General features: G+C 42.1%; 1 protein-coding gene across 7 annotated transcripts in view; it reads left to right on the top strand.

The window, feature by feature from the left end:
* Window positions 1-25,131, top strand: part of STAT5B (signal transducer and activator of transcription 5B) — a 69,614-nt gene that overhangs the window by 30,158 nt on the left and 14,325 nt on the right. For 4 of the 7 annotated variants that reach the window (XM_072780604.1, XM_072780601.1, XM_072780602.1 and 1 more), the window contains exons 2-11: window positions 12,765-12,902; window positions 16,409-16,565; window positions 18,218-18,307; window positions 19,633-19,807; window positions 21,627-21,757; window positions 22,018-22,169; window positions 22,623-22,778; window positions 23,200-23,379; window positions 23,767-23,854; window positions 23,930-24,052. In XM_072780604.1, the coding sequence (XP_072636705.1) occupies window positions 12,775-12,902; window positions 16,409-16,565; window positions 18,218-18,307; window positions 19,633-19,807; window positions 21,627-21,757; window positions 22,018-22,169; window positions 22,623-22,778; window positions 23,200-23,379; window positions 23,767-23,854; window positions 23,930-24,052 (1,380 nt within the window). In that variant the 5' untranslated portion in view covers window positions 12,765-12,774. Of the gene's footprint in view, window positions 1-11,573; window positions 11,702-12,764; window positions 12,903-16,101; window positions 16,331-16,408; window positions 16,566-18,217; window positions 18,308-19,632; window positions 19,808-21,626; window positions 21,758-22,017; window positions 22,170-22,622; window positions 22,779-23,199; window positions 23,380-23,766; window positions 23,855-23,929; window positions 24,053-25,131 lie in introns of those variants that run through there. The other 3 variants (XM_072780603.1, XM_072780606.1, XM_072780607.1) reach the window with 3 other exon arrangements.

The following is a 25,131-nucleotide window of genomic DNA, read 5'->3' as shown; positions in this document are numbered from 1 at the left end:
TCTCCACAAACACTTTTTTGTTTCTTATGGACTTCAAAAAAAAAAAATACTTCAAAGTATATTACTTTTATACTACCTCTAAAGGATTTATTAAACAAAAAGGATAAAATGAACAGTTATTGAATGAAAGGCATTTTAAGGAATTTTTTTAAAAGATTTTATTTGGGATCCCTGGGTGGCGCAGCGGTTTAGCGCCTGCCTTTGGCCCAGGGCGCAATCCTGGAGACCCGGGATCGAATCCCACATCGGGCTCCTGGTGAATGGAGCCTGCTTCTCCCTCTGCCTGTGTCTCTGCCTCTCTCTCTCTCTCTCTCTGTGACTATCATAAATAAATAAATAAAAATTTAAAAAATAAAAATAAAAGATTTTATTTATTCAGCACACCCAGAGAGCACAAGCGGGGGGAGCAGCAGACAGAAGGGAGAATAAATAGAAGAGACACACACACACAAAAACAAAACAAAACAAAAAAACAAAAGAAGAGACACACAGACAGAGAGAGGTAGAGACATAGGCAGGGAGAGAAATTCCCTGCGGAGATGACGACCTGAGCCAAAGGCAGACTTTCAACCACTGAGCCACTCAGGCATCCCACACCCCAAGGGACATTTATATTCTTTGCTTTGCTTTGCTTTGCTTTGCTTTGCTTTGCTTTGCTTTTTTTCTTTCTTCTTTCCTCTTTCCTCTTTCCTTTCAGATTTTATTTATTTATTCATGAGAGAGACACAGAGAGAGAGGCAGAGACAGACAGAGGGAGAAGCAAGCTCCATGCAGGGAGCCTGATGTGGGACTCGATCCCGGGACTCCAGGATCACACCCTGGGCCGAAGGCAGGCTCCAAACCACTGAGCCACCTGGGGATCCCTATACATTTATATTTAAATGAAATATAAATAGATGTCAAAATTATAAATTAGTCTTAGCCATTAATAGTCTTGAACTACTATTTAAAAATACATTGTTGCTATATATTTGCAAGTGATAGAATTGTACTTCTTTTTAAAAATGATTCTGGGGCAGCCCCAGTGGCTCAGGGGTTTAGCGCCGCCTTCAGCCCAGGGCGTGACTCTGGAGTCCCGAGATCGAGTCCCGCCTAGGACTCCCTGCATGGAGCCTGCTTCCTGCTTCCCCCTCTGCCTGTGTCTCTGCCTCTCTCTCTCTCTCTCTCTCTGTCTCATGAATAAATAAATAAAATCTTTAAAAAAAATTAATAAAAATAAAAAATGATTCTGAATTTTTACTATTTCATGCCCTACTTAAATCAAGACTTAATTAATAAGAAATTTGTAAGAGAAATTGCCATAACCTGGATATTGTTTTGTGGGAAATGTTTGTTTTTATGTCTTTTGCATGTCCCTTTATGGAACCATCCTGTGGGATGAGTAATACCAATTGCTCATGATCATTAAATTTATATTTCAAATTTTATATTTTAAACCAATTTTAGTAAATCAAAAACTATAAAAAAGTGTACCAAAATGCCTTCACCTAAATGGAACAACTGTTTATAGTTCTCTTTGACCTTTCTCTATTGTTTGTCCTTTAGCATACATACAGTGTACACTTTTCATTTAACATTCTTTTCTTTATATTTAAAAAAATAATGTCTACATGGCCTTATATTTCAATATTGCCTTTATATTTCATTCAGATTGCTGCATAGTAGTCCATCACATTAATATGTTATAGTTTAACTATCCTCCTATTTTAGATTTACGTTGTTTCCAGTTTCTTACTATTGTGTATTATATGATCTAACTAATGATTGTCTCTGGGAGTTGACCTAGTGCAAGTGTTCTTCAAAGCAAATTTTGCCAAGTGAAAATAGTGTAACTCTCAAAGGCTAGAGGGAAGCTATGAACTTTAATGAGGAAAATTTGGGAACATATATAGATTTATTAATAAACTACCCTTTTTAAAAACCAAAACAAGAGTAAGGGATTATCTTTTGTACCATCTAAGTGGTACAAAATCTCAGTATATTGCAGTGGCTGAGGAATTTTTATTTCGAAACTGAAGGATTCGAACTATATAAAAGCCACATTCTAAGATGAATTGGGGGGATCCCTGGGTGGCTCAGCGGTTTGGTGCCTGCCTTTGGCCCAGGGCGCCATCCTGGAGTACAGGGATCAAGTCCCACGTCGGGCTCCGGGCATGGAGCCTGCTTCTCCCTCCTGCTGTGTCTCTGCCTCTCTCTCTCTATGTCTATCATGAAAAAATAAATAAATAAATCTTTAAAATAAAATAAATAAGATGAATTGGTCTTTTTTTTTTTCTTTTTTTTTTTTATTTATTTATTCATGATAGTCACAGAGAGAGAGAGAGAGAGAGAGAGAGAGAGGCAGAGACACAGGCAGAGGGAGAAGCAGGCTCCATGCACCGGGAGCCCGACGTGGGATTCGATCCCGGGTCTCCAGGATCACGCCCTGGGCCAAAGGCAGGCGCCAAACCGCTGCGCCACCCAGGGATCCCCTGAATTGGTCTTGATTAACAGTACAGAATGGGTCCAGATATAAACCTTCATTAGAAATGAGGCTGGGCAGCCCGGTGGCTCAGCGGTTTAGCACGGCCTTTGGCCCAGGGCCTGATCCTGGAGAACCAGGATCAAGTCCCACGTCAGGCTCCCTGCATGGAGCCTGCTTCTCCCTCTGCCTGTGTCTCTGCCTCTCTCTCTCTTTCTTTGTGTTTCTCATGAATAAATAAATAAAATATTTTAAAAAAAAGAAATTCTGAGACTAACAAAGGCTACATGGCAGTGTCAGATCATTTCTTACTTTTCCATAATGCAGATAATCGTTATTTGTGGGCTCCAGAAACTGTTTTTAGTTATCTGGAAAATAGTATTGATGTGGCTTCTTCCCAAATGGGTTGTTCAAGTTGCTTAATGGATTTTGACACAGAGATGATGATAATGCACGTGTGTATTAAAGCTGCGGGCCACCATGGCATGAGGGAGCCCAGTTTCTATAACGGTGTCCTACCAGCTTCAGCACAAAGTCTGAGAAATACAGATTTTTATGTCCCGCCAGGGACAGTTTCAAGATGAGAGTCAAAACTCTACTCTCACTGATTTTTTTTCTTTTTTTGCAGTTTTCAGCCTTGTTTTTGATTTTGAAAAACTGAAAGGACAGATCAATGAACACTCATGTATACCTTGTCTACATTGACCAATAATTAATAGTTCTCTTTGCTTTGTCACTCTCCCTACTACCACCTCCCCCTTTCTCTTTCCTGTGAAAGTAAATTGCAGCCATCATGACTCTTTTTTCAAACATTTGAGTATGTATCTACTAAGAACAAATCTTTATAACCTCAATGCCATTATCAGTCTCAAGATATTTAACATTGACACAATGATATCCAGTATATAAACTATATTTAAATTTAATTTGAATTTAAAATTTTTTTTGTAATTGTTGCAGTAATGTCCTCTTTTTTTTCTTTTAAAGATTTTGTTTATATATTTGACAGCACAAGCAGGGAGAGCAGTAGGCAGGGGAATGGCAGGCAGAGGGAGAGGGAGAAGCAGGCTCCCATGGAGCAAGGAGACCAGTGCAGGCTCCATTCCAGGACCATGGGATCGTGAGTTGAGCTGAAGGCAGATGCTTAACCAGCTGAGCCACCCACATGCCCCCCAGTAATATCCTTTAGAGATGTAGTTTGTTTTATTATTTTAAAAATTATGCTCTAGGTCATAATTGTGTCTCTTTAGCCTCCTTTAATCTAGAATAGTTCCACATTTTTCTGTCTTTCCTAAGAATGTTATAATTTGGATTTGTCTGATTGTTCCATGAGTAGAGGTGAAACATTTAGTTTGTATATTCTTTTCAGTAGATCACATTTGGAGACATGCAACAGTTCCTGCTTATCCACAGTTTTGCTTTCTGTGATTTCAGTTACACATGGTCCTTCTGACCTCTCATCAGAAGGTTAATAGTAGCCTAATGTTAAATCACAGTGCCTGCATCATTCACATTAGCTTATCTCATCATGTAGGCATTACCATCACAGGATGGATGAATGCAGTACAATAGATATTTAGAGAGCAAATGAGACCACTTTCATGTAACTTCTATTATGTACATTGTTAAAATTGTTCACTTTAATTTTTAGCTATTTTTAATCTTTTACGGTGCCTAATTTATAAATTAAACTTTATCATAGGTATTTATGTATAGGAAAAACATACTATATATAGGGTTTCGTACTATCTGTGGTTTCAGGTACCCACTGGGGGGTCTTGGAACATATGCCTAGCAGATAAGGGGGGACTACTATAATGTCAGTTTGTTCCATGGTTGGAGATACTTGATTATTTGGTTCATCAGCTTTTCCACTGAAAATGTATCTTTTCCCCTTTATGAATAGTAAGTAATATGTGAGTTAATACTTTGCGACTGTGTGAATATCCTGTTCTCCAGCAAGTACCACCTAATTAATGGTTTTAACGGTTTTAGTACCATCTGAGTTTATTCTCTTTATTTCTGAGATTGCGTTTTTGGCTAAAATATCTTATATGTAGGTGAGAGTTTTAATTTTAAGTATGTGATAATCCACTAAGACTTAACCTATATATTTAGCATATAGCTCCCCTTCCCCCTTCCTTCCCTCTCTCTACCTTCCCTCCACTTCTCCTTCTCCCGCCCCCCACCCCACCCCAACTTCCCTCTCTTCCCAAAGTAGTATGTAATGATTTGGCTGTGACATGAAGATTTACGACTGATTGTCTTCCCAGAATATGATCTCTATGTTGCCTGGGCAAATTTTTCCTTGTTTCTATGTGAGCCAAATACTTTCATTCTTTCTTTTTTTTTTTAATATTTTTTTTAATTTTTATTTATTTATGATAGTCACAGAGAGAGAGAGGCAGAGACACAGGCAGAGAGAAGCAGGCTCCATGCACCAGGAGCCCGACGTGGGAATCGATCCCAGGTCTCCAGGATCGCGCCCTGGGCCAAAGGCAGGCGCCAAACCGCTGCGCCACCCAGGGATCCCCACTTTCATTCTTTCTATTCTCTTTCCATCTGTTTAATAATCTGATTTTGTTAGCAGTTGCCTTTCTGATTACTTATAAAGTAGTGTTTAGAAATTTTTTTTTAAAGAGCAGATGGCTCTGGTATTGACCTACTTCTAGATGAGATAGTAGGTCAATACAAGTAAAAACTTGAACCTTGTTACTTGATGTTAGGTCAGTTTTAATCTGAACAAAGTCTTTTAATCCATTATTATTGCTATTTAATATTTTTCCATCCTTTCAAGTTTCTACTACTAGTTTTCCACCAGCACTGAGTATTGTGTAATAATGTTTATATTGACAGTAAGGCAGTAAACCCAACCAAGGAACTTGCTCTTTATAGTCTCTTCAAAGTCTGTAATCACTAAATGGTGCTGATATGGTTAACAGTTTCAAATCCTGGTTCCTTGCCTTAGACTTTTCAGATCAGAAGCAATGTTTGTGTATCTTCTGCATCATTTGCCAAGTAGCCCAAGCCTTTGCCCAAATCAGAGAGCCTTGCCATATTAAATATGTCATCTTATTCTAATTTCTTACTTTTTCTCCTTTTTAAATTATGAAATACAACAAACATAGAACAATGCAAAAAATAATATGAAAAACCACCACCAGTCCCCAGGACAGAGGCCACCTGATACAGTTGAGGACTGCCCAGATCCACTGCCCCTCAGTGGTATGAGACCTGGAGCAAATTTTTCACTCCATAAAGAAACCCATACTTATTAAGAGTCATTCCCAATTACTATAGCCCTTGTTAACCACCAGCCTACTTTATTTCTATGGGTTTACCTATTCTGGACATTTCATATGATGGAATTTACAGTATGTAGCTTTTTGTGTCTGGCTTCTTTCATTTAGCATGTCTCAGTATTTCTTTCCGTTTTATGTCTGAATAATATTCCATTTTATCCATTTTATTTTTCCACTTATATCCATATTATCCATCCATTCATTGATGGACATTTGGATTATTTTTACTTTTTCACTGTCATGAATAATGCTGCTTTGAATACTTGTGTACACGTTTTTGTGGACATAATGCTTTCAGTTCCCTTAGGCATACACCTAGGAGCAGAACTATGGGGTCATACAGTAACTCTGTATTTAACCTTTTGGAGAACTTACAGATTACTTTCCAAAGTTATACCATTTTATAATCCTGTTTAATTTGCTGAGCCTCAATTTTCTCATCTGTAAATTAGGGGTAATAGTAGTGCCTAGTATGTTTGGGTTTTTTTTTTCTTTTTTTTTTAAGATTTAATTTATTTATTCATGAGAGACACACAGAGAGAGAGAGGCAGAAACACAGGCAGAAGGAGAAGCAGGCTCCTTGCAGGGAGCCCGATGTGGGACTCGATCCCAGGACGCAGGGATCACGCCCTGGGCCAAAGGCAGATGCTCAACCGCTGAGCCACCCAGGCGTCCCAATGCCTAGTATGTTTGTGAAGATTAAATGAATAGATTCATAAAAGTGCTTGCAGTTATAAATAATATAGTAGATATTCAGTAAATGATAGTAAATGATATATCTAGATGATGGATAATAACATTAATATGTTATTTTAATTCATTTTTTAATCATTTCTGAAATTTAGTTTTGTTTATTGGATAAATCAAAATATTTGTTGCTAATAAGTCATACTTTAATTATGTGTCCTTGGAAGGAATAGGAAAAGGTACAGCTCCCCGCTGGCTTGGTCTTCTCTGTCAGAAGGGCACATTGGAATGGATCTTTGTTTTTTTCTTTTAAAGTTTAGTATACTTAGACAGTCTTGCTCTTGTTACACCACCCTTCACAGTTCTTGGCTCTCTTATTTGGAGGTGTGAGAACAGCCCCCCCAGTGCTTTCCCACCACCTTTCATCCATTCTCATCTATAGAAGTCCTTCTGCCAGTAAATTTGCCTAAGAAATGGGAATTCCATCTTTTAAAAGGAAGATAATTGAAGGGTAGCAAGAGCTTTTTATGGAGGGTTGACTTTGGAAAGGGTTACTGAAGTGAGTTAAAATTGGAGATGAGGAGAAGGAAGTCAACTTTGTAAATTTAAGGTTGTAAAAATCAGAATAATTTTGGATGCTTATGATGGCCCAGGCACTGTTTTAGCATTTACACACATTAACGTATTTTTTTAAAAGATTTATTTATTTATTTATGATAGACATAGAGAGAGAGAGAGAGAGAGAGAGAGAGAGGCAGAGACACAGGAGGAGGGAGAAGCAGGCTCCATGCCGGGAGCCCGATGTGGGACTCGATCCCGGGACTCCAGGATCGCGCCCTGGGCCAAAGGCAGGTGCTAAACCTCTGAGCCACCCAGGGATCCCCACATTAACGTATTTTTTACAACTTCCCAAAAGGTTGTGCTCTTAGTACCATTTTACAGATAGGGAAAGTGAGGCACAGAGAAGTATAAGAAGTTAAATCTTACAGAACTTTATGTAGGTGAGTTCACCATTATCTCCAAAACTCTAACCTCATTTTAGAGACTTTGTTCCTGAGATATGATGGGATGGGGTGGTGGTTGTGGAATGGAGAGTACAAGTTACAAAATGCTTTAAATTATGCACATGAGGGGCATCTGGATGGATCAGTTGGTTAAGTGTAGATTTGGCTCAGGTCAATGATCCTGGGGTCCTGGGATCAAGCCCTGCATTGGGCTCACTGCTCAGCAGGGAGCCTGCTCATACTCTGTCGGTAGCTCTCTGTCAAATAAATAAAATCTTTAAAAAAGTGACGCCAAGGTGGCTAAGCGGTTGAGCGCCTGCCTTCAGCCAAAGGAGTGATCCTAGAGTACTGGGATTGAGTCCCACATCGGGCTCCCTGCTTGGAGCCTGCTTCTCTCTCTGCCTGTGTCTCTGCCTCTCTCTGTGTGTCTCTCATGAATAAATAAATAAAATATTTTTAAAAAATCTTAAATTATGTACACAAGTCCAGTGAGACAAGTCACTACACACATTTTAAACCCCCCCCTCCTATGCCAAGCTACAATTCATTTACTCAGCACATATGTATTGAGAGCTTTCTATTGTCATGTACTCTGTATCCCCACCCCCACCCCCAGTTAGATATGCCATGGCTTTGGCCAGTGTTCTAGAAGTCTTAAAAGAGAGTGATGTTTTTACTTTTTTTCTATAAGATTTTATTTATTTGAGAAAGAAAGAGCTCTGCAGGGCTCCATCCCAGCACCCTGAAATCATGACCTGAGCAGAAGTCAGACTTTTAACTGACTGTGCCACCCAGGCACCCTGAGAATGAAGTTTTTCTGGAGAAAGGTTTATATTTTACTTTTAAAAGGGAAAGCATCTAATAAAAAGGTACTCATTGTCTAGACATGATTATTCCTAAATCCCACCCACTCATATCATTTATTTGTTAGCAGACATTCATTTTTATAGTTTTGAATAAGCCTGTAGAATCATGAGCTTATACTTTGAAACTTTTTTTAAGGAAGTGCCCGAAGGTCTGCTTTATTTGAGACTCCTAGGATATATCCAGATATATAAGTTCGATTTCAGTACCTGAGGCTTTCAGAAAGCACAACATTCTGCATCAAGGCTGGTTTAGAGAAGCCCCTGTAATAACATACCAAAGATACAAACCACTTCCTTGTCAGAACATCACGCATTGAAGATGGAACTGCCTGTAAATAAGCAAAAGAAAGTATGTATTAAGCACAGAAGTGCAGTTACTGCATATGTGGAGTAGTATTTCAACGGCGGGATGAATACTGGTGAGAAAGGACAAGGATTCAGCTTATGCCAGGTATAGGCATAGCTTAATGATGAGTGTGAAGAATTTGGGCACATATGAGGAAAAGCACTACTTAGGTTCTAGCTTCTATTGATGTAATGTGGGGTGGGGTTTTTTCTCCAAATTGTATATTTTAAATTGTTATATGATAATTTCAGTAACTCATCTTATGTTCCATGTGTATATAATTATTAGCTAAAAAGTAAAATGAAAAGGATTCTGTGCTATTTATTGTACTTTTATTTTACATTTTTAACTAGTACTTGGCAACATCTACTTTTCTAGCTCTGTCAAAGCATTTTTATGTAGTGAAGTTAAAATTATTTTTATTTTTCAAAATAAGGTGGTTACCACCTTATATTTATCAGCTATTCTTCAAATGGCATTTTAGAAAATAACTATTATAACATGTTCATATTTAGAACCATAAAAGCTATTCTGACAAACTCTAAGAGCTCAGCATTCTACTCTGTTTTTTGTTTGTTTGTTTGTTTGCTTAAAGATTTATTTATTTATTTGAAAGAGAGTGAGCGAGCAAGAGCACACAAAGGGAGAGAAAGGCAGAGGTTCCCGCTGAGCAGGGAGCCCAATGTGGAGCTCAATCCCAGGACCCTTGAGATCATGACCCAAGCCGAAGGCAGATGCTTAACCAACTGAGCCACCGAGGCACCCCACATTCTGCTCTTTGATAAAAAACTAAAAACTAATATAAAAACTTAAGATAGTATGTCCTTTTTTTTTTTTTTTTTTTTAAGATTTATTTATTTGGGAGGGTGGAGTAACCTGAGCTGGAGGAGGGTCAGAAGGAGAGGAAGAAAGAATCCCAAGCAAACTTTGCACTGAGCATGGAGCCTGATGTGGGGCTCACTCAGTCCCACAACCCATGAGATCGTGACCTGAGCCAAAACTAAGAGTCAGATGCTTAATCAACTGAGCCACCCAGGCACTCCATAGTGTGGCATTTATATAGTATCCCCACATATATGGCATAGTACCATGGTACTTCTTTCTTAAAGCGATAATAGGCACCTGTAATATGCTAAACCATCAGGATATATGAAATATTTACTAAATATGTATTTATTCACTAGCAAATATGTCTTGATTACTTATTTGCCATGGCAAGCCACTGTACTAGGCATTAGGGACACAGTAGTAAATAAACATGCTCCCTTCACTCACTGTTCTTAGAGTTCAGTGGGGAAGATAAACAAAAATAAATTAACAAAAACTAGAAGGGAAAATTACAAATTGCGGCATTATTAAGGAACAAGTAGAATATTGTTAATACAGATTCATCCACGTTGTAAAATCTGTTCCATTTTCTTGCATTAGTATTTCATACTGATGATCATTGTTCCATAATAACTTTGAAAAGAGGTGATGGATTTGACCAAATTGTGTGTATACGTTTATTTATTCAACAACAACAAAAAATTGACAGAATGCTATGTGCCAGGCACTGTTCTAGGCCTAAGAGAAAGTATGAACAAAACAAAGTTACTGTGTTCATGGTGATTTTACCCCAATGAGAAGTCAGTAAACAAATATGTTATAAATGTCAGGAAGTGATAAATGATGTGAAGAAAAGTCAAGTAGACCAAGAGGTTACAGTGTGACCGGAATACTGTGCTCTTTGCAAGGACTGAGGGGTCTCTGAGGAGATAAACAATTTTCCTTCTTTTGTCTCTTGGGTCAGTTCAGTTAATGAATGCAGGATTCAAGACAATTTTTGTGTTTGTTGGTATTGTTCATATAATCATTAAAACAGCTATGGTGAGGTCCTACTTCTTTCCAGTTCCTTACTACTAAAAGATGAATACCTGAATTATGTTTTTCGTTCCTTCATTGTTCTTCCATATACTTAACTGTATAAGGATCTCCACCCTCCCATCCATCCCTTTTCATTTTATCCAAAAAACATGTGTTGGTATCTGTCCCAATTTTCCAAAATCTTGGGTTACAATTCATTTAATTAAACATTATATTGTAAAAAAAATATATTGTACAATTAAATTCTTCCAGATGTTAGATTATAATATTGATTGCCTCTGGAAAGAGCTCTTTTATCCAAACCTTTCTCCTAGTAAACTCTCAGCCATTGACATTTGATGTCTTAGATGATCTTACAACGATCCCAGCCTTAATGCCCAAAAGCCCTAAATAAAATTGTACACTGCTCAAGTGTTCTATAGCATTGCACAAGTCTAAAATAGGTAACTGGCACCCACCCCACATCTCATTGTTGGCTAACTGACTTGTCCCATAAATAGCTCAGTGTTACACGATCAGACAACTACAACTGACAGAAGGGATTTTTGTTTCCTAATACACATGTGTAGTTTCTGGTACTCAACAAAATCAGGATCTGATTCACTGGACCCTAATTGTAACACAGTTAAGAGAATGGTGCAAATCAATAGCCAAATCATTTTGGGTGGGTTTCAGGTTAGCCTGCCTTCCACCAAATTCTACATTATGGATCATAGTATTACAGCAAGATTCAGTTTTACTACCTCTGTGTACATAAAGTAATGTTGCTGCCACAATTGGATTGATTGCAGAGAATTTCTGCCAAGTGAATTAAAAATTCTCAGGTTAATCTAAGAAGACATTATGGTAGTTTTTCTACCAAGTTTTCTACCAAAACTTTTTCTAGAATCAAGAGTGTATTTTAAAAACCTACCTACTATTGGAATATAATGGTTCTTGTTTCTAACTCTTAGCTGGGATGTATTGTTTTTATGTAAGAGAGATTTTTTTTTAAGATTTTATTTATTTATTCATGAGAGACACACAGAGAGAGGCAGAGACACAGGCAGAAGGAGAAGCAGGCTCCCTGCAGGGAGCCCGACGTGGGACTTGATCCCGGGTCGCCAGGATCAGGCCCTGGGCTGAAGGCGGCACTAAACCGCTGAGCCACCTGGGCTCCCTTAAATACGGTAATTTAACAGAAGATTGCTTCATAAATTTCTTAGCAGTAACTCAGAAGGTGAAAAATATAGATAAATCTATATACCCTTTGTGTGTAAAGCATTGCTGCGTAGGTAACTGGTAATAGTACATAGGTTCAATTCATGTTTCAGATATTTTCATTTATCTTCTACTGGGTCTTTTTCAAAATGGCGGTACGTTTATTGCATTTCTTAAAAGGCAAAAGACCAAATCTAAAACAAATGATTTTTTAAAAAATTCCAATGCTAATTATCTTACTGTTGAAATGCTGCTTATTTTTACTTCAAGTTTGGAACAAAAATAAAGAATATGTGTGTGATATCAAAGCTATAGGCAGTTCTTCCCCTAACTGGCTTTGTACTTTTACTTGTAGAATTTCAGTATGTTTTACAGTCAGAGCTTTATGAAGCTATATATCAAGTTATATACCTTTCCATGGCTATACTGAATGTGTACATTTTGAAACTTTTTTTTTTAAGATTTTATTTATTTGGGACGCCTGGGTGGCTCAGTGGTTGAGCATCTGCCTTCAGCTCAGGGAATGATCCCAGGGTCCTGGGATCAAGTCCTACACCAGGCTACCCACTGGGAGCCTGCTTTTCCCTCTGCCTCTGTCTCTGCCTCTCTGTATGTGTCTTTCATGAATATATAAATAAAATCCTTTAAAAAAAGATTTTATTTATTTGACAGAGAGAGATGGGCATGCAAGCCATCACATAAGCTGGGGGAGGGGCAATGTGAAAGGCAGGTGGGGAGAGAGAAACAGACTCCTGGCTGAGCAGTTCTGCCAATGCAGGGCTCCATCTCAGGCGCACGAGATCATGACCTGAGCTGAAAGCAGGTGCTTAACCGACTGAGCCACCCAAACGTGCCCATTTTGAAACAGTTTAAAGCTAAAATTCAATTAAAGAATACTGATCTTTATATTCTACCAACCAGGGCTTAAAAACATTTATCTCTAGGTTTTTATACTGTGAATATTTATTCTAATGTATTTAAAGGGGGAAGAAGGAAAAAACCCACCCAAACCACTGATTGTTTGTTTAATAGATTGTAAACCATGGCTGTGTGGATACAAGCCCAGCAGCTCCAAGGCGATGCCCTTCATCAGATGCAAGCATTATATGGTCAGCATTTCCCCATTGAGGTGCGACATTATTTATCCCAGTGGATTGAAAGCCAAGCTTGGTAAGTGAACACAGTTTTTTCTATCATATTTAGTGAAGCACAAGTATATTAAAGTTTGATTGGAAAGATAACATGATGGAGACTTTAAAAGTTGTACATTTTTGGGCAGCCTGGGTGGCTCAGCAGTTTAGCACTGCCTTCAGCCTAGGGCATAATCCTGGAGACCTGGGATTGAGTTCCGGCTTCCTGCATGGAGCCTGTTTCTCCCTCTGCCTAAGTCTCTGCCCCTCTCTCTCTCTCTTTATTTCTCTCTCTCTCATAAATAAAATCTTTTAAAAAAAGTTGTACATTTTTTTAAATGATGTGACCCATGAAAATGTATTTAGCCCTAGCTTAGATTTTAGGGGGCTGGAATAACTCTCGGAATTTTTAAAATAGGATTTTTTTCCTATTTTATTTTTTTTCTATTTTATTTTATTTTTTAAAAGATTTTATTTATTTATGAGAGAGAGAGAGAGAGAGAGAGAGAATGGCACAGGCACAGGCAGAGGGAGAAGCAGGCTCCATGCAGGGAACCTGATGTGGGACTCCATCCCAGGACTCCAGGACCATGCCCTGGGCTGAAGGCAGGCGCTAAACCGCTGACCCACCCAGGGATCCCCTCCTATTTTATTTTAATAGTAAATTCTGGCTAAAAGCATTAGAGCATTGCTGCTAATAAACAACAGTTAACAAATATGTTTTGAGTGCCTATAAGGTGTAGAATTCATATGAACAGAGTAAAGCGCTTGTCCACAAAGAATGTAGTGCTTAATGGGGCAGCTAAGGTATGCATATGCTTATCATTTAATAAAATGTATTATTAACAAAGTTAACAATGGAGACATTGGTGTTTTTAAATTTATATATAAGGTAAAGACCAAAAGACAATACACAAAAACATTAACAGTAATTACGTTCTTGGTGGCAGATTTAACAAGCATGTTTTTACTTTTCTTATTTCCCAAATTAGTGTTTATATACTCAGAAAATTGTTTTTAAATTCTTTCAGAGTTCGTATAATGCAGTAGATTGACAACAGCTTTTATTTTTTTTCTTTAAAGATTTTATTTATTCATGAGAGTCACAGAGAGAGAGAGGCAGAGAGAGAAGCAGGCTCCATGCAGGGAACTTGACGTGGGACTCGATCCCAGGTCTCCAGGATCACGCCCTGAGCCGAACGTGGCGCTAAACTGCTGAGCCACCTGGGCTGACAGTGGCTTTTAAATGGATGTTACTGCATACCAGGCAGCAGGCCATCACTGCTCTGTTCAGGGCCTGGGAGCATGTTGAATGCCTGTCCATCTGATCTGACAGACTCATCAGCTGCTTCAGGCCTCTGTGAGGGTGGTGGGGTGGCAAGGCTGATTGAGTGACTGGGGGCGGCCTCCACCCCAGCAGAGCCCAGGAGAAGTGGCCACTCTGCGACTGTCTGAGGAGGGCTGTGTACCTTATCAGTAATGCTGACTTGCAATAATTGCAGTTGTATGTTAGTAGCAGACTTCTGGTCGGAAGGTAGAGAGCACCAAAGGAAGGCAATTTTCTGGGCAATTTAAAAAATCTCAGCCTCGTGTAATGAAGTGAGAAAAAACCAAGCTAAACATAAGCACATCAGGTGTACTTTGCATAGCACTTCTCTATTTCTTTTTCATTTTCTTTTCCGTTTAAATAATTTGGAGTTCAGAAAAACATTAGAAGTTTCTGGTGATTTAAAATTTCATTTAGTAGATTTCCCTGTGTAGTTTCTTACCGAACAAATGTTAAAAGACTTGTGTTGATATCAAGGAAAGCCTGAATTTTATTTAGTTTTGGTTTTCTTAAGAACATAAAGATTTTTTTTAAAGATTTTATTTTTTTGTGAGAAACACAAGAGAGAGAGGCACAGGCACAGGCAGAGAGAGAAGCAGGCTCCCTGCAGGGAGCACCATTTGGGACTTGATCCCAAGACTCTGGGATCACGTCCTGAGCCCAAGGCAGATGCTCAACCGCTCTGCCACCCAGGAGTCCCAGGAACATAAAGATTTTAATTTTTTAAAATGTCCAGTTCTTCATGTTTAAGCTAAAGCTAAGAAAAGCTTTTTTTTTTCTTTTAGAGTAGAGAATTAAGTTTTCAAATACCAGAGCCAGTACTTGATTTCCTGAGTTTTGCACGGAGACTGGAACTTCTCAAGAGTGGGTTCCTCAGATGAGGAGCATTATTGCCAGTCAAAACAGAGTTGCAGGGCTGCCCTTCATTCCTCCCAGGCTTTTGTTTAACACATACTTTATTTAGTAGAGAGAGGCTACATATTTAAAATTTGCCTTTCTCTGCTCCATTCTCAGCAGATATGGGCATATTATTTGCTGAACTACATTATCAGTGTTTCGGCATACCTGTTTGTACCTTTGTTTGAAATTAGTTGCTAACTGACTTCAGGGATGGAGAGGTATAGCCTTTTAGCTACCGCTAGATCTCTTGTTTGGCTTCAGACCCGGTCAGCAGTAAGTGAATGTTATTTCAGTCTGACAGCTGTTTGGTTTCTGCAGTAAAGCAACTTAATACTACTCAATAGCAATTGTTGCCTAAAGTGTTTGAAAACAGAAAAAGAGTTGGAGAGGGGAATGGGGGAAGGAATAAAGAAGAGAAGAAAGGGAAGGAGAGAGGGAAACCATTCAATCTTTGTGACCAGTTCAATGGCTCTGAATTAATACAAAGTCCATAGAGTGGTTTCTCTGTGTCACTAGAAGAGTTAGCATTGCCCACAGGTCCCAGATCTGCAACCATTGACTTGTGTAAATACTTTTAGGCACCTTCTGTCTTAATATCTCATTTCCAGGTTCCTTAGAAATAGCAGTAAGTGTTGTTCCACCTGTTTTTAAGAAATATTCTGTGAGGGCAGTCCCAGTGGCTTAGCAGTCTAGCGCCGCCTTCAGCCCGTGATCCTGGAGATTCAGGATCAAGTCCCACGTCAGGCTCCCTGCATGGAGCCTGCTTCTCCCTCTGCCTGTGTCTCTGCCTCTCTCTCCTTCTGTGTCTCTCACGAATTAATAAATAAAATCTTTAAAAAAAATATTCTGTGAAATTAGCAACACAGAGAATTAGTCAAGGCTAGAAAAAGCATGTAGAGCATTCTTGACCTCGTGCCTCTTTACCCCCTTGAGGGGTAACTATAAATAGGAAGTTATCAGTGCCCTTATTTCCTTCAGAGTACACGAAGCACTTTCCTTTTCCCTTCATTTCTAGAAGAGATAGCATATGCACCAGAGCAAGTCAGTAGGAGGAAGGAGAATGGGTAGTACATTGTAAAAAAAGAGAGAAAGAGAAAGAAAAAAGGGAGAAAGAAAAGATACAGCTAAGCTAATTAGAGGATTAGTGATAGATTAACATAGGCATCTAGTTGATTTGAAGTGGACCGTTTCCTAAAACTTGCAGTGAGTGTTATGAAGAAATCACTTCAGCTCAAGAAAAGGTGTGATGCATTGAGGCTGCATTTATACAGGCTCGTGTGCATGTATGTATACATATGTATGTAATTTTTTTCCCCTAGGGACTCAATAGATCTTGATAATCCACAGGAGAACATTAAAGCCACCCAGCTCCTAGAGGGTCTGGTGCAGGAGCTGCAGAAGAAGGCAGAGCACCAAGTCGGGGAAGATGGGTTCTTATTGAAGATCAAGCTGGGGCACTATGCCTCGCAGCTCCAGGTGGGTGTTAAAACTGGTCACACTAACTCTCTCCCCTAGGAGGGACTCTTCCTTCATTTAGTACTTCCCATAGAGATTTTCTTTCTCCAACCAGTGTTGACTTACATGTTAGGTGTATAAAGTTCTTACTATATAACTTTGTCATTGTACCCTTTTCTTTTTTAAAAATTTAAAAAGATTTTTATTTATTTATTTGACAGAGCACAAGCAGGGGGAGGGGCAGACAGAGGCAGAGGGAGAAGCAGGGTCCCTGCTGAGCAGGGAGCCTGACATGGGTCTCCATCCCAGAACTCTGGGATCAAGACCTGAGCCGAAGGCAGATGCTTAACTGACTGAGCCACTCAGGCACCCCTATTTTTAAACTTTTTATTTGAAAATTATTTCAAATTTATAGAAAGTTGTAGGATTGATACAAAGAACACCTACCTATGCCCAGATCTACCCATTGTTAACATTTGCTGTATCATATTCTGTTTCTACACACATAACATTTTTTGTCACTTGAGAGTAACTTGTGTATATCATGTCCCTTTGCCCCTAAGTATTTCAATGTGCATTTTCTTTTTCTTTTTCTTTTTTTTAAGATTTTATTTATTTGAAAGAGAGAGAGTGAGTGAAAGAGAGAGAACATAAGCTAGGGGGAGACACAGAGGGAGAGAAAGAAGCAGGCTTCCCAATGAGCAGGGAGCCTGATGTGGGGCTCAGTCCCGGGATCCTGGGATCATGACCTGAGCCCAAGGCAAATAAATGTCTAACTGACTGAGCCACCCAGGTGCCCCCAATGTGCATTTTCTATACTTAGTTATAGCACAGTTACCAACTTCAAGTACATGTGACACTAATAAAACATTCTTAGGTGATCTTATATTTCCATTTTGTCAACTGACTTAATAATTGCCCTTTAGGGCATTTTTTCCCTCCAGCTCAGGACCACATATTGCATCTGGTTGTCATGTCTGTTTAATCTGGAACTGTTTCAGCCTTTGTCTTTCATTACATTGACTTAAAAAAAAAAAAAAAAGATTTTATTTTTAAGTAAGCGCTACACCCAGTGTGGGGCTTGAACTCACAACCCCGACATCAAGAGTTACAAGCTCCACCAACTGAGTCAGCCAGGCGCCCCTTCATTGACATTTTAAAATAATTCAGCTCATCTATTTTTAAAGATAAAGTGGACCTCCTTTTAGGTTTGTGTGATGTTGCTACCTTAATTAGATTCAGGTTACACGTTCCTGATCAAAATTCTGAGTAAGAGATGTGTGTCCTTCTCAGGATATCACATCTGGAGACATACACCATCCGTGTTTCCTGCATCAGTGGTAGTAATTTTGATTACTCAGTCGAGATGGTGTCCACTTTCTCCTCTGATGTCTTTTTTTAAGTTATGTATACTTTTTCCAAGAATGATGCCCTAGTACTTTAGGCAAATTAAGAGGCAAGAAATAAAATAATCTTACTTTCTCATTGTAATTGGGTTTCCTATGATGTACTTTTCTTGTCTCTCATTTTTTGGAGGAGCAGCATTGCTTATGATTATGCCACATGTTTCCAGAAGTCTCCTCCATCATAAAATCTTAACCCTGCTCTGAGGTAGGTTTAGGCCCCATTACATGTTATGGACCAAAGTGATGTCTGCTATTGGATTCTTGCAGAACACATATGACCGCTGCCCCATGGAGCTGGTCCGCTGCATCCGACATATTCTGTACAATGAACAGAGGCTGGTGCGAGAAGCCAACAATGTGAGTGTCCCATGGGTGTGGGGACAGGAACTGGGAAATCTTTCCTTGCCCACCTCTCTATGGATCCAGATTTTTAAAGATAATCCAGTGTGTATCTGTTGATGTCTCTATAAACAGAGTACTGTCCCAAGAGGCACAAAAGAAATAGAGGACTGGTCTCTAATCTTTTTTTTTTCTTAAAGATTTTATTTATTTGAGAGAGAGAGAGGGAGGAAGAGAGGCAAGAGAGGGAAAAGCAGACTCCCCACAGAGCAAGGAGCCCAATGCAGTGCTCAGTCCCAGGACCCTGGGATCATGGCTTGAGCCAAAGGCAGACATTTAACCAACTAAGCTGTGTAGGCACCCTCTCTGATCTTAATTGTTCCATAACCTTGATGAGATTATCACCACAAAACAGTATGAATAGTGTAAAATAATTTAACCCCCAACAAATGGTTTTGGAGTAAAGGCATGTTCATATTTCTTTTTTTTTTTAAGATTTATTAATTTATTCATGAGAGACACACAGAGAGAGGCAGAGACATAGGCAGAGGGAGAAGCAGGTTCCATGCAGGAAGCCTGATGTGGGACTCGATCCCAGATCCTAGGATCACACCCTGAGCCAAAGGCAGATGCTCAACCACTGAGCCACCCAGGTGTCCCATATGCTCATATTTCTTAATCATACTTAAGAAAGGTTTCTGCTGAGCCCCCTCTCAGCTAAGTGTTGAGAGAATGGCTGAGACCAGGTCACTTAAATGGCTAGATCCATAAAAGCCTTGTTGATGCCTCCCCTGTAACTTCATTTTGTGGTCTCCCTGATGCTGTCTATGAGAGGTTCAGCTTCTTCCTTCAGTTACAAGAAGATCTTGAGTGGGACACAGATGATGTGTGTTCACACAACCTTGTTCTTCACTTGGGTCCCCAGCATCTCACATAGTCCAAGACATTGGATCAGTGAATGGATGTGGAATGAGGGGTCATCATCATTTGTAGGAAAACCCAGGTAACTCCTGGATGCGTTGAGTTCTAGTCTCTCTGGAACAAATTCGGTGGTATAGGTTTGGGTGACTCTGGTGGAGGCCGGACAGCTACAGAAATTTCCACTATGGTTTATGAAGTTGTCACAATTGGCCAAGTCACCTGTTTTCCCTCCTTTCTTCCTTCCTCAGCAGCAGTTCTCACAAATGATGTGTGCAGTTCCTTTGACTCAAAATTTCACTTTTGGGGATTCAGCCAGATTATAGGTGCTAGCCTCAGCTTTTCCTTTAGATTAAGACCTGAGGTTTCTTCTATCCTCACTGCCCAGCTCACTGTGGTCTGCACTCCCCTCAATCTGTCTCCAGGGCACTTCTCCAGTTGGAAGTCTTGCTGATACCATGTCCCAGAAACACCTCCAGATCAACCAGACATTTGAGGAGTTGAGACTGGTCACACAGGACACAGAGAATGAACTGAAGAAGCTGCAGCAGACTCAAGAGTACTTCATCATCCAGTATCAGGAGAGCCTGAGGATCCAGGGTGAGGCCCGTGCAGCCTGGACAGTGTGTGTCATGAGGGCTAGAAGGAAATTCAGGTCAGGTTGGAAGAGAACCAGATTTCCATTCAGAGACACTTCCCTTTCTCTGGAGTGGCCAGAACCATTTGCACTAAGGTTGGAGCAGGGAGGAGGCTTAGGAAAGGGAGAGGACACAGGCTTGCCCTAGGGGAGTGTGGGTCTCACTCAGTCACACTCGGAGCTCCTGATCTACTGGAGAAAGCATTTCCTCCTATGGGAAGAAGTTCCAAGTCTAGTAAAAAACATTTGTATATTATTGGTGTTTCATAAATGCTGCTTCACTAAAATGTTAAATTCTCTGATTAGGGAAGTATAAGGGCTAAGAGCTGTGTTTGTAATGACATTCAGTGCTGTTTTGTGCAGTGATTCAAAAAGGCTGTCCAGGCGCAGTGCATAATACATGCACCTTTCTTAGCTCTTATAAAGAAAGCTCCCCGTCCTGTGTAAATCCTTTAGGTGCTTGGGTACTGAAAACTTCAGTCTCGAGGTTGTAGAGCCCCACCAGTGCCCCCTGTTGACCTTGTAAGAATTTGACAGGATGACTTTAATTTATTTCCCTCTCCCTGCAAACATGCCCAGCTGAGAATCAGCAGGGCATCATAATCCCAGCATTTAGGATAGGGGTTACCTTTAGAGGCAAGGATGGGTTTGCAAGCAGGGAAGGATGTGTAGATGTGATTTCACCGTGGAAATGTATGGTTTCTTAAGCTGGGTTATTGATACACAGGTATTCCTTGCATCATTCCTTCTTCCTTCCCTGGGTCTTAAGTATTTCGTAATAGATTTTTGGTAAAAGGGTAAGGAGGCTTCCCTGACTCCCTATTGCTGCTGCCATGGGTGAGTCCCAACACTAGTTTGGAGAGAAGCTGCCTCCCTCTCCTGAGAGAATCTTGCTGCTTCTGTGTGGCCAGTGGGCCCTGGACATTCTCTCTCGCCTTCTCTCTGTCCCTCTCTGTCCCTCTCCGTGCCTCCATCTCCTTCTGGTTGTTCAGCTGAGTTCACATTAACCCAACCTGGACAAACAAACAAACATGTTAGGCCCCTCCCAGCCCCTAGAGAAACACCTCTTCCCTAGGAAAGGCTGCTGTGCTCCAGGGGTGGGACCCAGGCCAGCAGGGCTGGGGCTTCCCTGAGGAGGCTCTGCCCTGTGACATGGGTGGGACCGAGCCGCCACTGGGCTCTGTCACCCTTTAAACCTGCTCTGTAAGCCACTATAACCAGCCAGGACTAACTCACCTACATCATCCATGTTATGCTGGGCGGTCCCAGCATATGAGCATATGAGCATATGAGCCTTTTGTGCATCATCACTTCTGTAATCCTCAGCGACCCACTGAGGCAGGGGCCGAGATTCTCCCATTTTGCACATGGACAGACAGAGGCCCCGAAGAGTGAAATGATTTGCCCCAGTTCACCCAGTTAGTAGTAAATGGTGAGGGCACAGGGCGAACCAGGCAGCGAGGCTCCATGCTGGACCCCTGTGTGGCAGGCAGCTGTGTAGACTGAGGTGGGAGGGGAGGCCTCAAGGCGGGATCCTCCTCGCTGTGCCCTCAGGCTTCCTTCTGGCTGCACACTCCCTAAAGGGGAGATCAGAGTGGAGAGGCCAGGGACCAGAGCCTGCTCAGGTCTGGCCCCCCTGGCCGCTAGGAGCCCAGGTTCCATTGGTCAGATGTCAGGAAGACCCTCGAGGGTGTTTTCTCCAGAACAGGTGCGTGTGTTGCACGGGGCTTGCTACAGGAAGCTGGGAGATGATGGTGATGGGTGTCCTGTCCCCTCCTGTAGCTCAGTTTTCCCAGCTGGCGCAGCTGAATCCCCAGGAGCGCCTGAGCCGGGAGACGGCCCTCCAGCAGAAGCAAGTGTCCCTGGAGGCCTGGCTGCAGCGTGAGGCCCAGACGCTGCAGCAGTACCGCGTGGTAAGTGGGATCTGCGTCCTCTCTCCTCTCCTCCCAAGCTTTGCAGTCCGCATCCTGAGCTACCCGCGAAACCCGAGGGAGGGCTAAGGCCAGGAAGAGAGCAGGACCCGAGAGAGCTGGAGGCCAGATCCTTCTTTCCTGTGGGGGGCACTTGAGGCAGAGCAGGTCTGGGAGAGGGGAAGGCCTGTGCCTCCCGAGTGAGGCCTGCAGGGTTGTTGTCTGGGAGCCCAGGAGGGCCTGCTGTCCCTACCTCCCTTCAGGAGCTGGCCGAGAAGCACCAGAAGACCCTGCAGCTGCTGCGGAAGCAGCAGACCATCATCCTGGACGATGAACTGATCCAGTGGAAGCGGCGGCAGCAGCTGGCAGGGAACGGAGGGCCCCCCGAGGGCAGCCTGGACGTGCTACAGTCCTGGTAATGGGGGATGGCCCGGGGCAGGAATGGTGCTACCAACTACTCATTCTGCCTCCTGCGTTTCCTTGAGCAGCCAGCTCGCTCCACCCCGTGGCAAGGCTTCGTTCACTAGGGGTTCTGGTTTCTGATAGCGACTTTGGGGCCCCCATCTTGTGCCACCTGCCCAGGAAGGGAGTCACTGTGCTAGGGAGGGGGCAGGAGGGCAGGGCTGGGTGTGCGGAGCAACACTCAGGCTGAGTGGACTCAGTTTGGAGTTGCTGCTCCCAGATGGTTCTGTGTGTTCCTGAGAGGCAGGGCACTCTGCTCTGCTCTGCTCTGCTCTGCTCTTTGAACAGGGGCGGGAGCTTAGGTACAGAGCCTTCCCTGGTGAGGCTGGAGCTGGGACTTGGGGCCTGGAGCCCGGGCGATGGGGTGACTCTATTGCCCTCCCGGTGGCCTGGGGCCCCCGTGCAGGTGTGAGAAGTTGGCCGAGATCATCTGGCAGAACCGGCAGCAGATCCGCAGAGCTGAGCACCTCTGCCAGCAGCTGCCCATCCCCGGCCCAGTGGAGGAGATGCTGGCCGAGGTCAATGCCACCATCACAGACATCATCTCAGCCCTGGTGACCAGGTGATTGCTGCCTCTGGCCACGCCCAGCCCCGGGTGGTTGCCTTGGGGGAGGCAGGTGCTTTGTCCCCTGGGGTTGGGGGGCAGCTCCTGTCTGAGTCCTTGTCTCTTGCCCGGGTCCCAAAGCCCTCTGTCCTCAGTTACAATGGCTGCTTGGTGTTGACCTTGCTGGGTTTCTGTTGTGGGCGCTACGTGGACTCCCCCCACCCCCCGCCAGCCTGTGCCAGCTGCTGAGTCATTTCGCTGCCCCCTTTCCCCCCGGCCCACCATTTCCTCTGACTTCTCAGTGGCCTCTCTGGAAACAGGAGCTATGCCACATGCTCTTCCTTTACCTGCTAAACCCCAGTAGCCTCCCCACAAGGGGGACCAGGCCCCATCTCCTGAGCCAGCATCATGTCTGGTCTGGTCTCTTGTGTCCTTGCAGCACATTCATTATTGAGAAGCAGCCCCCTCAGGTCCTGAAGACCCAGACCAAGTTTGCAGCGACAGTGCGCCTGCTGGTGGGCGGGAAGCTGAACGTGCACATGAACCCCCCCCAGGTGAAGGCCACCATCATCAGTGAGCAGCAGGCCAAGTCGCTGCTCAAAAACGAGAACACTCGCAAGTATGTGCACCCTCCCCTCATGTCTGCCTCTTTCCTCCAGTCCTTACAACAGAAACAAAGTGCTCCCGCCTCCTGGCCAGAACTCTGGATACTGCCATTCATAGTACGAGCTCCATTAGCCCTTCTGGCCTCCTCTAGCTCTCAGAGAAAGAATTTAAGGCCTTTCTTCTGTTGCAGAAACACATGATTTTCATTCCTTTAGTAGGAATACATCCAAGAAAAATTTATTTTATGTTAACATGTTATTTCTTAGTATTTTATGCTGCTAACATTTCCTCTAAATGACATCAATTTTTACAACTTTCTTTATTGGGTCCCCCCCAAATATTTTCTACCCTATATTTACTGAGACACTGTGTGGGTTTAGAGTCGAGTCTCTCTCTGCAGTGACTACAGTGGAGAGATCCTGAACAACTGCTGTGTGATGGAGTATCATCAAGCCACGGGCACTCTGAGCGCGCACTTCAGAAACATGGTGAGGATGGGATAAGAAAAAGAACAAGTTTTCCCTAGGGGTTGGAGGGCTTTAACCTTTTTGTCTCCTTTGCAGTCCCTGAAACGAATTAAGAGGTCTGATCGTCGTGGAGCAGAGTCAGTAACAGAAGAAAAATTTACAATCCTGTTTGAATCACAGTTCAGTGTTGGTGGAAATGAGCTGGTTTTTCAAGTCAAGGTAAATTAAAGCCTTCCTTCCTGTGAGTTGATGTGTGTGTATGTATTTTGTATCACAAAATAATTTTTTCGATCACATAGCATCTTAACTGTCAGTGAGCAGAAAGTGGGAAATCCGCATCCTTGAAATTGCATCTCCTAGATTCCCTTGAGATCTATAATAATAGGGATGCCTAGGTGGCTCAGTGGTTGAGCATCTGCCTTCAGCTTGGGTTGTGATCCTGGGGTCCTGGAATCGAGTCCCACATCAGGCTCCCTGCCTGCTTCTCCCTCTGCCTGTGTCTGCCTCTCTTTCTGTGTCTCTCAAGAATACATAAATAAAGTCTTTAAAAAAAAAAAAAAGATCTACAATAACAAGCAATAGCAAATTGAAATAGCTGGAGATACAGGTAGGAATGAATCAAGAGAAACATCACTCTGGATGAATTTGAGTAACAGTTATAGTAAGTTTTATTTTTTTATTTTTTTTTAAATACAGTGTTTATTTTTAATTTTTATTTATTTATGATAGTCACACAGAGAGAGAGAGAGAGAGAGAGGCAGAGACACAGGCAGAGGGAGGAGCAGGCTCCATGCACCGGGAGCCCGATGTGGGATTCGATCCCAGGTCTCCAGGATCGCGCCCTGGGCCAAAGACAGGCGCTAAACCGCTGCGCCACCCAGGGATCCCCTATAGTAAGTTTTAGACACTTGTTACTAGCTCTTTTTCCCTAAAAATGTCTCACATACTCATTTTCTTTTCTCCTGTTCTCCATTTGAGAAATTTCCTGCACCCTTCAGAAAAATCTAAGTAACATCTCTTTTAAAGATCTAAAATTGGGCAGCCCTGGTGGCTCAGCGGTTTAGTGCCACCTTAGCCCAGGGCATGATCCTAGAGACCCAGGATCGAGTCCTGCATCGGACTCCCTGCATGGAGCCTGCTTCTCCCTCTGCCTGTGTCTCTGCCCCTCTCTCTCTCTCTGTCTGTCATGAATAAATAAATAAAATCTTAAAAAAATAAAAAATAAAATAAAATTTCTAATTCGCCTGTGATTCCTTGAGCTATTCAGTTTCTGTATTCAAGGGTGACATTTACCGAAA

The sequence above is a fragment of the Canis lupus genome, chromosome 16 (genome assembly GCF_048164855.1).
Source record: "Canis lupus baileyi chromosome 16, mCanLup2.hap1, whole genome shotgun sequence".
Lineage (NCBI taxonomy): Eukaryota > Metazoa > Chordata > Mammalia > Carnivora > Canidae > Canis > Canis lupus.
Note: the sequence above shows the minus strand (reverse complement) of the source record. Positions and strands in the feature narration are given on the sequence as shown.